Below are 15,439 nucleotides of genomic sequence, written 5' to 3' on the forward strand. Positions count from 1 at the left end.
CAACACCAGCACGAGCAACAACACACCGGCACTGTGTGTAATCCCCCTCTTACCTCTCACTAACGAGCAGCAGTACCAGTGAGATTTCTTCGATCTTCAGGACCTTGGCTGAAGACAAAAAAAAAAGAGGTAAAGTGAAGAAGGCACGACACGACGTCGCTGGGACACATCTTGTTAAGCCTTTACAACTTTTCAATCACCTTTTTCCCACTCGTTTCCTTCATATGCTCGTTTTTCCCTTGTCCCGTGTTCTTTCTTCTGTTTTGCCTTCTTTTTTTTTTTCAACAACCCAGCCTTTTTCCCTTTTGATCATCAATGATTATCTTCTCTTTATGTGTTCCTTAGCTCTCCGGTTGCGTTTTCGAAATGTTGCATATTCTTTGGTGTTCTTCTTCTTCTTCTTTTTTTACCTTTCTAGCACACTCTCTGGACTTTTTTCTTTTCTTTCCCACTCATTTTTTTTACTCTTTTATTTCACCTTTGTTTTGTTCTTTTATTCGTTCGTTTTATCCCTGCTCGCCAAACACTGCACGACCACTGCTGCTTATATCACCATTTTCGAGGATTTCCTTACGATCAATCTCGTCGTCTCCGGGGCACCTGACCGGCGGTCGTGTTCCCCAATCCGATCGATGGTGTCGTTTGCTGTCCAATTTAATTGCCCATTTTACGCTAACAAACCATTCTCTCGCTCTCTCTCTCTATCTCCCTTGGCTGTCTTGGGGTCGGCTTGCGTCGTCTTAATTCTGACCGAGTAAAGAGGAAGATCCCCACCTCCTTTCCTTCCCTGTCCATCTGTAATCATTCGGTCGTTAAAATAAACATATAAGCAAAAAAAGAAAGCACGCACACGGTGTGTGAGTCGCAAAATCGATCATTTAAAGGCAGCAACGAACAAGAAACATTAAACCTGCCCCCAGTGCCCATAAATTAACCGAATATTATGTAGAAATAAACAGACAAAAATGGCAACATAAAGTGTGTGTGCAGGAACCAGTAGAAAGAACAAGATTTTACGCCAAACTTTATCACTTTTGCATCGTAATGCAGGAAGCTTCTCGTCCTCCGTGTCCTCCAGCTCAAACTTGGAGGTTCGTGCGATGCAAGCAGTGTTTAGTTTTATTTGTTTTTTTTTTTTGCATTCTTGTTTACTTTTTCCTCTCCTGCTTCCCCAACACGCCCCTCAGGCCTCAGGCCCGGAATTTCTCCTGCGACACACACAGATACACAATAAATTTTGTGTTGAATATATATTTAATATTCAATCGACGTGGGGAATGCGGAAGGTGCAACACAAATCAGCCGTCAAACAAAAAGGCGAACGCACGCGACAACAAAAACGACAACCAATATTCATGTTTATGCTAATTCGAGAGTCGCGCTGCGGTGTTGTTTTACCGTCCTTCTTCGCGGGGTTTTTTTTTGTTTGTTTGTTTGTTTGTTTGTTCATGCAGTGCACTCTCGTTAGGACACTTCCTGTGGTCAAGCTCGGTTGGAATTTGTGTTGATCGTCATCAGCGTAGCGAGCCGCCAGCGATGCACACTTTAATTATTAACCATTTCTTCTTCCATGCATATGGAAATCTCGGTGCCAGAGGCACAGTGTTTGTGGATACGAATGGTCTACTTTTGATTGAAAAAGTTGTTTCAAAGGTTCAGATTTCAAAATTCAAAATCTCACTTCATCTTGAAGTTGGTTTCGTAGTACATATATCAATTCAAAACGGTTTAAAATCAGACGATAAATCTAGCATACACCATAGCGTCCTAAATACGAACTTGTTATACCGACCAACTTTCAATTGTAAAATACAAAAAAAGGCAAAAAAACTGATTTCAATAGTTAAAGCCTAGCTTTCTTCTTGAACATATTATAAAAAAAACTATGTAAAAACTCAATCAACAAGATCAATAACGAGAACAAAACGAACGAAACATAATAAGGACATAAAGCAAGGTAACCCCAAAGACCTCATGAGTTCATTAAATAAATGATCTAGCAAATTATTAAATTTATAGCGCATAAACAATAACTGCATATAATTACAGATAAGGATCACGGAAACTGTCATTCATTATGCCGTACGGTGTGTCTCCCCGCTTGTTACGCCCCACCTGGCCAGTGCATTTTCAGCTCTTGTTCTCTCCCCCCATCCTCAGCATCCGCCAGGCGACGATCACGAGACACTGAAAATTATGTACATTTCCCCATAGCCATAATTTAATTTGAATCCTAAATGAACCTTCCCAAACACAAGACGGATAAAGTGAAAATTGTCTTCTTCGCTGCTGAAACCATATTGCCAGGGAGGGGAAGAACAGGGGACTGGCGTATACCACCAGCATAATAATTCAACATGCAACGAGCCTCATGTTCGCTCGTCTGCCTTTCGCGTGTGTTTCACTGTTCTTGCCTTGCGATGAAGGATATCACTGCGCCCAACACATCTTTCGTCGTCGTGTCGTGATCAGGGGCGTCCTGAGACTGCGTTCAGTGTGTCTACACGCGTGTGTGTGTGTGTGCATTGTGGGGGGCAAAGATTTTATGTGTTCTTACTTTGGGGCACACAGTCTTTCCAAAACCCAGCTGCCAACCAGTTACCGGGCCCGCTAAATTCATCATCGGTTCCACCTCTTTAGTCGACTCGTTCGCTCAAGAACCTGAAGCTCCGTTTGACGACCGACGTCGTGTTTGCGCGTTTCGGGAAATATTATGCGCGAAATAAAACGTATGATCATCATCACTTAACTTGTCTTGTTATGTTTTACTCATTATTATTTCCCACTGAGGTAGGTATGGTTGTGTCTGTGTGGATGTTAAACCTTTTTTTTTGTATTTTTTAAAGTTCCATTCTAACCAAAACTTGAAGGTGGCACACTACAACTCCAATATGGTGCTGGTTGCTAAAGAAAGTGTGTACGACTTGTTGTTTTGCTGACTGCTGGCTGCTGTAGGTTGAAATCTCTCTCTCTGTCTCTCCCTCTAGCACGAGTGGAAAGACACTGGGTGGGAAGTTTGGGAAGCGAATCTTTACGATCTTGACCGCCCAGCCTGCACACAGATGATGATGGAGAAGAAATGCGTTTTTTTGTTGGTCGGTGTGTTGTTTTTTGCGCTTTTCGCACACTACACTTCTCCCCATCGGCCGACGTGAGCTCATCATCAGGCGGCCTGTGCTCGCGCGGCACGATCATATCTGCCACTTGTTTAACGAAATCGTGCCGTTTTGGAAACACTTCTCAAAATGGATGAACATGATCTCGCCATCTGTGCGATTGAACGAGTCTAATTTATTTTTCGATCACCGTTTCGGACCAGTTTCTTTTGGACACTTATTGTTCGCAATGTGAAATATTCTTTGATCAATATCGAGTCTGGAGTGTGTGACACTGTGAATTGATCTTCAAGTGCAAACATTTAGCTGGTTGGTTTGACACCTAGGACACCGCGCTTGTGTGTAAACCGAACGGCTTCAGTTGAATGATGCAGTGCGAGGTGAGAATTAAGACATCGCCTCACATTGGAATATACGCGGTCATGCTTCGATTGCCTTTAGCAAAGTACACACCCGAACGCTGGTGTTAATCGAAGCTGTTTACCATTGTGATTATACTTATTTTCATTGTGATGATCTTTTGGAGTCTTGACTCAACGACAGACGGCAGAGTACGGCATGTTGCTGGCATACATGAACGAAATAAACAGATCATCATGCTTTTCGTTTAAACAAATATTTTAGATAACATTTATAGATAACCAAAAAAGGATTTCACAATCGTAAAGTGGGATAGAGTCTGTAGAGTTATCGACTCAACCCAATAAATCCGGTTCGAAGGACCATTGTTTGAAGTCTAGCAAACGAGCTTGAACGAATTCCAGACAGCAAATATAGACGTGCAATTTCAACACTTCAAAAGATGTATTCTTCAACTTCAGACAGCAAATCAGGTATTTTGAAATCATAGGAAATTAGTAGTTTATTGCCAATTTGGCCCGACTTTGGATTTGAATAAAGGAAGTATACTGATTCCGCTTTATTTCCAAGTTGTCCAAAAGTGTCTGACGTTTAGTAGTTTGTTAACAAGTGATCGAAATTCTAGAAAACCTAGGAAGAAGAACCTCTGAAAAGGACACTATCAAATTCTATTTGTTACATTGGTAAAACAAATATTCAATAGCCTCGATAGGTAATTGCGCGTCAGCAAGATGTACAGGAAATCTGTCTCGCCCTCTGTGTCGCCATTGCTGTCAACGAAGCTAGCTTATCGAAGGCTTATTAACGTTCATTGTACAATCTCTCTAGACAGGCAAAGAGGAGTGCAAAGATTGGAGACTCTTTTATTATTATAACCGTGTATTATACACAGATGTGTATTGAGAACTTACCAAGATCGAGGAAACAGTCTAATGACACGGAATATATAAAAAAACTGGAACAAGAAACTACTTTCTAGTCGGCAACGAAGCATTGTATGCAAATTACGAACAGACCGGCTTCTCGCCGTATAAAACCCACCTTAACTCTTGGTTTTACACAGCGGCCTCAAGTGGTGACACTTGGAATTAGCTCGCTCAAACCGTTCAACCAACCGAGCAAACCACCACGGCAAAAGCATGATTTTGTGCAGTTTTCGTTCCCGTCTAGTTAACTGCAAAATCCCAATTTATCTCCCTCGTTACCACCTAGAACGCTGCTCGTCTGCTACCGGTCGTTATGCAACATTACCACCGCCCGTCTGTCAGATGTTGCCAGCCAAGCTGTCAAAACTTTGACATTTCTCACCCGTGAAACGCCAAACGATGGGTTCTTTACAGGGTAGTAGAAATTACTTCCAAAGGATGTGCTCCGAAGCGTTGACGTTGGTAATTGTGACGGTTGACGGTGCCGTTGTGCCGACGGTGTACCTAATAAGCCCAATCATTACAACCTTTCTCTTCTACGCCGTCCGGTTTGCATCTCGACCACGCAGACACACACAAGACAAAAGAGAGAGAGAGAGAGAGAGAGAGAGAGAGAGAGAGAGAGAGAGAGAGAACCAGCATTAACGAAACACCTTCTCCGGCAGGGGAGATGGGGCAAATTTAGGAACCCCAAAGCTCTTGTCAGTCAATTGATCAGTCAGCCATGGAAGACTCCAGCCAAAACAATGCCACACACACGCATGCAATATATCTCGTACGTATTTATTTCAGTAATTGAATCGTTTGCACATCGTTCTACCGTTTGCACCAAGAGCCTGCCTGCCTGCCTGCAGAGGTAATGGAGCGTCAAGACAAATGCGTCTTACAAGCCATGGTTCGATCGTTAGAAGATCGCCAGCAGCAATGAGAGAAGGTTTCAAGGCCCAAAAGGCCTAACAGGATAGGAACACAGTGAGTTGGGGAAAAACGGTAGAGCTGGAGCGGGAGACGCATGGAAGCAGCCAGAAGTTCGAGAGTAATTGCATTGATTGAATCCAATTTTGCGCCAGCTGGACCGGAGTGAAGGAACCGGTCAATGATGGCGTGCATCCTTGCTTGGGGCGCTTGTTTGGGAAGCAATTGGGTTGCTTTCGGGAGAATATTGGTACAGTTGGCACGCCATCATACAAAATGGTTTGAAAGATACTGCAAATACTGATTTATCACAAGGCTACAAATTTTATTAAAAAACAACAACATTCTGTTCTTACACATTGGCATAGCTAGTGTCAATTTAATCACGAGATAGCAATGCTATCCGCTTGAACGAGATAAAGGATAAACACCTCTTAATTAAGAGCTGGTTAATCTCTTAATTAATGGACGCCGTTATCTTGCATTCGTGAGAAAAGTTTCAACAACCTTTAGGTATTCTTCCTAGGCTTTTTGCAAGTTTTAGTGTTTGATTTAACAGATAAAAAGCGAACCGAAGTCTACTCTACTATTTATTCATGATTTAAACGCAATTCTATTCCTCACATTTTCGAACCATAGACGTCACCCATATTTATCACCAGATGTGTTTGACGATCCACACAAAGCCTAGGCGTGCAAAGACAAACAAACGGTGTGCCAGATTGTGCAAACATCGCAACTCTCGCAGTGCTGGGGAAATGCAAATATTAGTCAGTTTTGCGATTTTTTTTTTTGCTTTGTTTTTGGTGTGTAGGATACATTTTTGCATCTCTAAAACTTATCTATTTGCCGTGCTATTAAAATTCTGCCCCATTGCACGAGCTATTTTTCGTTTCGGTCAATATTGGTGTTGGATTAACAGCGTTAAACTGTTCAATGTCACCTTGACAATGGTGGAGGGCAGCCGGGGACTTTAAACGGATGATCACTTAAAAAAACGTCTCACCGACTTTGCCAGCTTATAGGTGCCAACTTAGCAGAAAAAGGTGAAGGGAAAGAATTTGACGTTGTTGAAGTGCAAACAGACGTTCATCTGTTTTGTTTGGAATTGAAATAACGTGTTAAGGATATATCAAATAAGCAAGAGCAATTTCACACTGCACTTTCAATATATTAAAACTTGTTACACAGGAATTGGAGTGTTACATTTTTCGTGTTTGAATATATTATATCAGTTGACGACTGTACTACGAGACCGGCTATACACATAACAGATTGAAAAAATATTGAAAAGTATCCTCATGATGTTAGAGATAACTGTCGGGGCTTTATTAAACGTTAGCTTGAACAAAACGCGCTAATCATCCAACACATATATCGCGCTAAGTCGCACACATATAGATATAAATGAATATAAATATAAATGGTTATATACACTCCGCAAATCCTTGGAAATTAAATTCAATCGTATCAGACAAGAGATATTTTAGTATCAATTATAACAGAAACATATGTTACATCAACTGGCTAAACTGGATAAAGATAGAGGAGAAAGCTCTTTGTAGCTCTGCATGCTGATAGTAGATCTGAAAGCTCAATGTAGCTCACATTATTGCTCTGTAAGCTCATTGTGACTCCGAAAGTCCAAATTAGGTTCCGAATACATTCAATATAGCTCGGTAGAGACAATGTACCAGTTCACTTTCAATTTAACTCTGCGCCCTCAATGTACCTCTGCACCCTCAATCTACCTCTGTAAGCTCAATAGACCTCCGACGGAGCTCCATACGCACAATACAGCTCTGTAATCTCAAAGAAGCTCCTCAGGCTCATCTAGTTCCATGAAGCAATGTGGATCTTTTTAGCTCCGAACCCTCAATGTACCTATGTAAACTCAACTGCAACTCAACGCAGAACCGATTAACTCAACACTCAATTCGTGCTCCGCACCTCTGATGTAGCTCCACCCAGCTCTTTGTAGCATCAGAACATCATCCAACATCAAAATAAGGTGAACCAACATGCTTGGGGTGACTTTGGAACATCATTGGCACTGCCATTTTAAAATGTTTCTTAAAAATTGGATATAACAGATAGCAAAAAAATATTAAACAAACTTTGCTTTGAAACATGTCTGGGAAGTTAGTTGGTGACCCAAATCACACCAACACTGCCCATTCGCGCACCATCTTCTGTCCAAGCTCATGCAAATTAGCATCGTGCAAGATGTAAAGTAACATCTATACATAAACACACACACTCACACCCGAAAAGAGGAAAGAGAAAAATACACAACTTGACCTCTTCCGTTTGTGCCTCAAGGTCGGGTAATAACGAAACGCTTTCCATCCCAGCGAAACAACGGCTATAGCAGCAGCAATACAGTGCTATTTTGTTGTTCCATTCAATTCTTGTGCAGCGCCCCTTTGCTTCGATGTTTGGTCCTCCTGTGTAAGAACGGTCATTCGTTCGTTCGCCCGCCCGAACCACGCAAACGCAAGAAAAATGACTAATGATCGAGCATTTATCTGCGTGTATCAATCAAAATTCGAGGAAAACGTTGCCTCGCAAGTTCGAACACGGGTGGAGTGTGTGTGTGTGTATGTAGAGACCTCAGCCTCAGTCTGGTCTCAGCATCCATAGACGATCGAAAAACCCCACACACACGGGCAACGGACTCGAAAGAATGGGACGCAATGATATTCCACCCATTCGGGAGTTTCTTGCGTGTTCCTTCACCTCACCACAGCCCGCTTCGTTTCGTGTCAAACGGAGTCTGCTGGCTCGAACCCGCAGCCAAAAATCGTTAGTAATGATGATCACGATCACTTCACCTTACTCCTTACGTTGCTGGCATAGATACAGCAAAGAAAGAGAATGAGCGCGGAATATGCGTGCCCGAGGTGCTTGAATCGCGCCAAGCAGCTCTAGAAGGCAGCGTAGGACAGAAAATAAATAAAAACGATCAGTGCCTTGTTATGAGATCGCAACTTATTGTTGTTCTTCTGTTGTTGTTGTTTTATTGGTGTGTTGTCTTCGTTCTCGCTTTTCACCGTTTCCGTGTGCTTGCTGAAGGGAGCATGCGAAGATACGCCGACTGTTCCTACTTCGAGACAGAGAGACCCCGCGGGTCCCAGGGATTCCCTCACGCGATCGTTTGTGGTTTGATTTTCCGCGAGCCAACAACACACACACTTGGCTGGACATGGACCCGGTTAGAGGCAGACAGGCACCAGCAGCACATCAACATCAGAAGCACATTTTCCTCCAGCCCGCAGCCGGGTTATGCGAGTGTGCGTGCAATGGGCGGTAGCGGAAAAGATCGATCGTCTTTAAATCATTCTTCTTAGCTTACGTGTGTGTGTTTGTGTAATGGTTTGCCGGTTAGTCTGGGGGCTACGCATCTTACGCATGAGCACAAACACGGGTACGAATTTGTAAGAAAATTACATACATACATTGTGGAAACTACTCTCGGGGCGGAGAAAAGACGGGCTGCAGCAGCCGTCGGCGTCGTTGACGCTGAGAGCTCTCAGGATTTACCACAACAACCGCTCTCGCTCGTTCTATTTCGAACACGCGCCGACCGCCAAACGCCTGCAACGTCCAGAAATTGTGCTAGAAAAAGAAGGATTTTCCACCTTCGTCCAGATTGTCTTGGAATATTCGTTTGTGGCATCAAATTTCAGGTTTTCCAGCTATTCTGGAACCTTCAAAAAAGGCTGCATCACTTGCTATAGAGAGCTAGACTTCCAGCACACCATCACAACCAAGTGACAAAACGATCTTCCCCATATGTATATTTCATTCTCCTGTTCTCGTGTCTCCATCTGATTTTCTCTTTTCGTTTTTTTTTTCTTCATTCGTTCCTTACACGCATTACATTCTTTTCGTTTTCTCTTCTCCATTTCACACTGCGTTAGATTTTATGTTTTGTTCTAAGCTATTTTATCGTTCTATCGAGCTTTACACACCTTCTTTCTTATTTTACACCACCGGGGTCGTCTTCTCTTTTCGCTCGTTTTATTTTGGGCAGTTGCTTCTTTCTTTTTTTCTATTTTTGTTTGAAGCCGTTTTGCTCTTCCTCTTCTGTTCATTCTTACTGTGCGTTCCCAATTCATACAAGTTTCCCAATTCTACTATCGACTTGTTTCCTCGCTTTTTCTCTTTTTCCTTCAATTCCACCCACCTTACGCAGTTCTTTGGCCTCTTGTTGCTTCTTGCTTCCCTGTGCCGCCCTCCTGCTGCTGCTGGACCGAGGTCATTTCCTTTGCTTGTTTTCCGCAATTGCTCTTGCTGCGGCTGCTGGTGACGTGTTTCGTCATTTCCCTCATTCCAGCGCATCAGCCACGCAGCCAAGCGCTTCCAGTTTCTGGCGTGCGTGGTAGTATTGGTGTGTTTTGTTTTGTTTTTTCCTTCTCCCCTTAGCCATCCAGCATCCAGTAATGTTCGCTCACAGCCAGCCAGCGAGGAAATGTGCGCATGCGTGAGTGGCTGCACCTTTACCTTCTTCTTGCTTTCGATGCTGCGCAACGGGGTTGATCACCTCCGCAAGTGGAAGTGTTCGAACAGGGAGACAGTGTTGCAGCAAACAACAAGCACATTTGGAGGGAGGTATTTCGTTTTGCCGTAGTTAAAGGTTGGGATTGTTGACTGCATAAACTGTGGGACAGTTGCAGTGTGCAAACGGCACGGAATTCAACGACACGTGCAATAAATTTTAGGGAAAATAAAACTCTCCCATCGGCAGATACAGCGAAGGTCCTGAAAACGAGAGTCACGAAAGACCAAGACGCACAGCAGGATACGGCCATGAGAAAGGTACAGAGAGGCCACGTGAACAGAACAGAACAGAACAGGTATGCTTGCTGCTGGCAATCCGTTTCTTGAAAAGATTTTGATCAAAAGGGAATACAATGGAAAACGTTAAGAATATATTTTATTATAAGTTTTATGAGGTCCCTTCATAAAATCAACCAGTTGGGTAGTTTTGAATGTTGGGGGAGAGATATTCTCTCCTCGATCGCAAGCTGCAGGACGTACGTGACATCTTAATCACAATTGAACGGAGAGCAATAAAAATGTCATAAAACAATTAACACGCCATCTTGTGAAAAAAGCTTATCGATTAATATAAACGCACGAATAGCAGCAGCAGCCAGTAGATATAATTGTTCCATATTATTTTGATAACGCTTGAAATACGTTTAAAATCATTTAAAATATCACTTCCTATAAATGAATTAACTGAAAACTAACTCTCGATCCAGATTAGATTCGATCGTGCGACTAACGGCATGCTGCGCCAGTCACTTACGCTCACCTACATGAAGCACCAGCGTAAGAGCAGCGTTAGCAGTCGATAGTGTTTAGTATCATATAATTACAGGTTTTCACGCAATAGTATCAAAGAGATGATTAAAATTAAAAGATGTATAGTCCAGATGTTATTAATGATAATTATAATCGATTGATTTCATCGACTTTCATTCTTTACGTTTAGCAAACTTTGTATTTGCTATCTGGTTCTATTTTTGACTTTTAAAATCGTTAAACCTAACAGAAGAGCCAGTGTTTCCGAGGAATAAGGTTCACAAATTGATCACCAGGTTTATCGATATCGAAGGAAACAGTACAAAACCCAACAAAAGGAGAAAGGACCTTTTATTTCCACTGCTTCTGCAAAGGGAGAAACTGCAGCTTCGTTTTCTGGATTTTGTCATCAACCCCTAACAATCAAATCGAAACTGATCGGCTGAGAACGTAATACACAGGACAACATTAATATCAAAAGATGCAAGGATATTTTACAGCATTTCTCATACAGATTCACATACACCTGCATAAAATACACAATAATGTAAACTAGTTGTACTTCCATTGAAAAAAATAATTCCATTAAACTACTATGATCTTAAATTCTATAACCTGCTCGCATACGCCGCAAACCGGGAAGGTTTTGCTGCGCTCACTTAATATGCTGCCGGCGAACCACATATTATACTCTCCAAATGTTTTGAACGTGACGAAACTGGTTAGGAAAAATAATCAGCAAAAACAAAACGGAAACCTCATCGAGAATCGAGTGCGCAACCCACAGGCACACACAACACATACACCACACACACTTCACTTCATGCCGCCCTGGTGAAGCACTTTGTCACGAATCGGTCACACCACCGCGTGGAGACACCAGAACAGGGCTCTTAATTTGCACCGCTGAGGCGCACTGGGGACAGAGCGGGGCGCACATGAACATGAACCCATTCATCACGTGCAAAGAATTAGCAAAACCTAGTGCTGCTGGCAGGTGTGCAAGAAGGGGGAAGGAGAAGGGAGCGAGTGGTTGTGGCAAATATTTGGCTCTAACAATGGGTCCATGGTATCCCAGTATCATTACGATACATTATTTTACGATATTTATACCAAATAAGGAGTAGACTCGTCATTGGTGCCGTGACCAGGATTGCATTCTCTTTCCTCATCATGCGTTGGCACGTGTATGCTCTTGAGGCGGCCATAAATTCCATTTTCGTTACATTTTAACCAATGAAGACATATTTTAAAAATGAATCCCTTTACACGTGTTGGAGGAACATAAATTCACCACAAAGAGAGCGCAAAACAAATATAGCACAGTTGCAGTACTCGCAAGAGTTTGCAGTTTCAACGAGAAGTCGCCTTAAGATGATCGGTTTTTCGTGTCACGTTTCGCACATTATTTAGTGGGCGACAAATTTGACCAAACCTTAGCGCACTTTGTTGACTTTTGTTTTTCATATTAATCATCAATGTCATTACTGTTTTTCGTTCCTCTGGTAATTTGCTTTTCGCAGATGATCTGATTTTTTTAGTCATGTACGTGGTATAGTAGTATGTATGTCCTACTTCTCTTCTCTTGATTCGTTCTCCCATAGGTGTCATGACAACTTTCTCTCCCTATCTGCCTAGTGTTCTTGCTGATGTTAAACTCAACAACATTCATGGCACTAAAAATATTTTGTCACGTGCTAACAAACTCATGGGTATGATCTTTGCGATAGCTAGGGATTTTACCGACCCGACTTGCTTGAAAGCAGTGTAGCTTAGCTACGTCCTAGAATAATGTTTAGGTCGCACTAACGCCCCTCTTCTTCCCTACCCCGTCCGTTGTCGCCTGCTGTATGTAATGCCCCTACAGGATCGCCGTTCAGTTGCGCAAGCGAGCCTTATCAGTGGACTGCATCTAGTAAACGTAACGGACGCTCCTACCCTCCTTGCGCGAATCTCTCTGTATGCGCCACCTCGCGTCTTGCTTCCTGGGAATTTCCTTCATTTGCCCGCTAGACGTACTTTCTACGGGTCCTACGATCCTCTGCTTCACTGTTTCCAGGCGTTCAATCAAGCGCTTCCCGCTTCCCCCATCTTTCTCCTGTCACCCTTCGTTCGGTTCCGGAATTGATTCCAAACACGGAATCGGGTGGGCCCGATTCCGAGCTCTCACCGCTACATCGAATCTCTACTGCTCTTGATAGTCATTTAAGAAGATAAAGAATAAAATGAAACTAGATCAGCATTCTTCCTTAATTTGTCAAGCTCGGCCAACATCAATGATCAAGTATTTCAAACCAGTAAGAATCATTTCAACAGCCTCAAATGCCGGTCTGGTGGTATAGTCGTCAACTCGTAAGACTTAACAACTACATGCGCGTCATGGGTTCAAGCCCCAAATGGATCGTGTCCCCATACGTACGCCCCCATTCCTGCTATGAGTAAAATCAGTAATTCACTGAAAGCCAAAGCCCACTAATGGTGTATAGGCAGGCCTTTGATCGACAATGGTTGTTGTGCCAAAGAAGAAGAAGTCTCAATGGCAACTCGAATGATCTAGCATTGGTTACTTGGACCTACGTTCAATCACAAATGAACTAGCTGGGCTGGCTAGAGACATCCGATCGCAGCCATAGAATGAGACTTGAAGCAAACATTTCCAACCCCGAATCTCTAGCGTGGACGATGGATGTCGCTTGTTGTTCGTGAACGGGAAATAGTTTTGCAGCGCAAACCTACTCTACTCTGAAAAAAGGGCACCTTCTTCTACTAGTTTTTGGTGGGCATTTTATCAGTGCAAGCATAAGATACTGCGGGACATGACACCTTCCACCGAGCTTGTCCGTAATGATTGGGCTGTCGATACTTGTCCACACGCACACACACACACACACACACACAAACACAAACCGTTCAAGAGCGTTATCCCCCCACAAGCGTGTTTTGTTACGTTATCGCCGTGTTATCGGCGTTACACCCGCAGATAAGGTAGGACGACCCGGCTGATGGTTGGTGTTGTGTGTGCTGTGGCCCTTTGAGAAGAAGGGAATTTGGCTCTTCCAATGATGGTTACGGTTTGGAAAATTATGACAACAACATTAAACTCTAGTGCAAATGGGGACAAGTGGAATCGTATAGATTCGGTCTAACTTACCTCGGCAATTGTTTATAAATCCAAAGGTAATTAAATGTGCAAGCAGCAGCGTTGCAAGCACCAAGTGCCTACTGCTGCTACGTTTTGGCAACGTTTTCACCATCGTCCGAGGATGGGCTTGAGCTGCTGGCCCGAGATCGATGCTGGATCGAGCGGTGATTGTTGGCTCGCGCCTGTGCGTAATTGTGGCCTGTCCACAGGACGAATGGGGCAACCGGCGCCGTACCCTACTGTTGCATTGTTTGACCTTGCCCATCTCGTCATAGCACGACGGCACGGCATTGAGGATGCTGAACACACACATACAAGTGCAGACGCACACAAACGCACACGCACACACACAGCTTAGTAACACTTGTGTGATGGAATTCTTATCTGCAACAGCATTATCCTCAGACGATCTTCCTTTTTTTCTCTTTTTCTCTCGCACAGATACACACACACATACACAAGCACAAAATTAAATTACTCTTCACAAATTTGGCTACAGAATGAATATTTTTTCGAAAGAAATTTTCATAGCAATTGACGGCCTAACAACAACCCCTTGAGAACAACACACACAAACTCGATCTTGCTCGCTCGTTGTCTTCAGCGCAGCATCACACCTCCGCGCTCCGCGGAATCAATAATTTCGATATTTGTTTCGATCCACACAAGCACAAACTCACACACACACTTTCTTAAAGATCGCTCCACCAAAAAGGGCAAGAATTTGTATCTTTCACCGCGCCGCGCATCACATTCTTGCCGCTACAGAGCCGCGCACGTCGAGTGCGTACGATCGCGAGACGGTGGCGGCCATCTTCGGCATCTCCTTCGGTCACTCCCCTTGCTTCCCACCTTGCTTTGCTGCACACCCGCCCACGAGCAAGCCGCACTCTCGGGGGAAACCGAACACGGTGCCGCAATTATTAGCAACAAAAACGCACACACACACCAACACTTTGGTACACTGCGACGCAATGGCAAATGGGCAGCAGCAAATCGTTACGTTGTACAGCTAAAATATTAATTAATTTGTCTGAACGCGCGTTCTAAAAAAAATAATAAGCTAAGGAAGCCAGATAAATAAAACGCGACCCGACGCGAATGACGTGCAGTGCGGTACAGAGCGCGCGACCCCCGGACGGTAGTGTTGGTCTGTTGCGAGATGTACGGCGGCCAAAGCGCACGCAGTTTGACAGCTCTCTGTGTATGTGTGTGGTGCGGTATTTTGACCACACGCAAATCCCACTGTGCGCACTTCTGTCCGGCAGTGGCGACTGTTTTGGCCCATAGTTAGCAAACATCATGGGAGAAAATGTGAGATCAAAAATTCATAGAAAATGTTTTTGTACACTAAAACACACACACACACATTTAATTGATTGATTTAAATACAATCATTTTGAAAAGAAACGTCATGCAAATAACCTCCAAAAAAGGATGCTTTATTATATTTTTATCAATTTTAACCGTTGTCTCAATGACCAACATCTTCATCTCTAAATATTTTAGGCTGGAAATAGACGAATCGAGATCGTCGCGGTACCGCGAAAATCGCGTATGACTTGAGCTGTCAATTCTGTTATAAAATCTGACAGATAGGCGAGATAATCGCGGTTCGTGTATGGAACCATCCGAGGTCTGGTGACGATTGAATGTGCCAAGAAGAA

At 43.4% G+C, this 15,439-nt stretch overlaps 1 protein-coding gene across 1 annotated transcript in view; it reads right to left on the reverse strand.

Moving 5' to 3' along the window:
• Positions 1–14,947, reverse strand: part of LOC1280870 (low-density lipoprotein receptor-related protein 6) — a 33,106-nt gene extending 18,159 nt beyond the window's left edge. Inside the window, exon 1 of the mRNA XM_061662163.1 lies at positions 13,782–14,947. Coding sequence (XP_061518147.1) covers positions 13,782–14,085 — 304 coding nt within the window. The 5' untranslated portion in view covers positions 14,086–14,947. The remainder of the gene's footprint in view (positions 1–13,781) is intronic.
• Between the last annotated feature and the right edge of the window lie 492 nt (positions 14,948–15,439).

This window comes from Anopheles gambiae, chromosome 3, assembly GCF_943734735.2.
Source record: "Anopheles gambiae chromosome 3, idAnoGambNW_F1_1, whole genome shotgun sequence".
In the NCBI taxonomy this organism is placed as follows: Eukaryota; Metazoa; Arthropoda; class Insecta; order Diptera; family Culicidae; genus Anopheles; species Anopheles gambiae.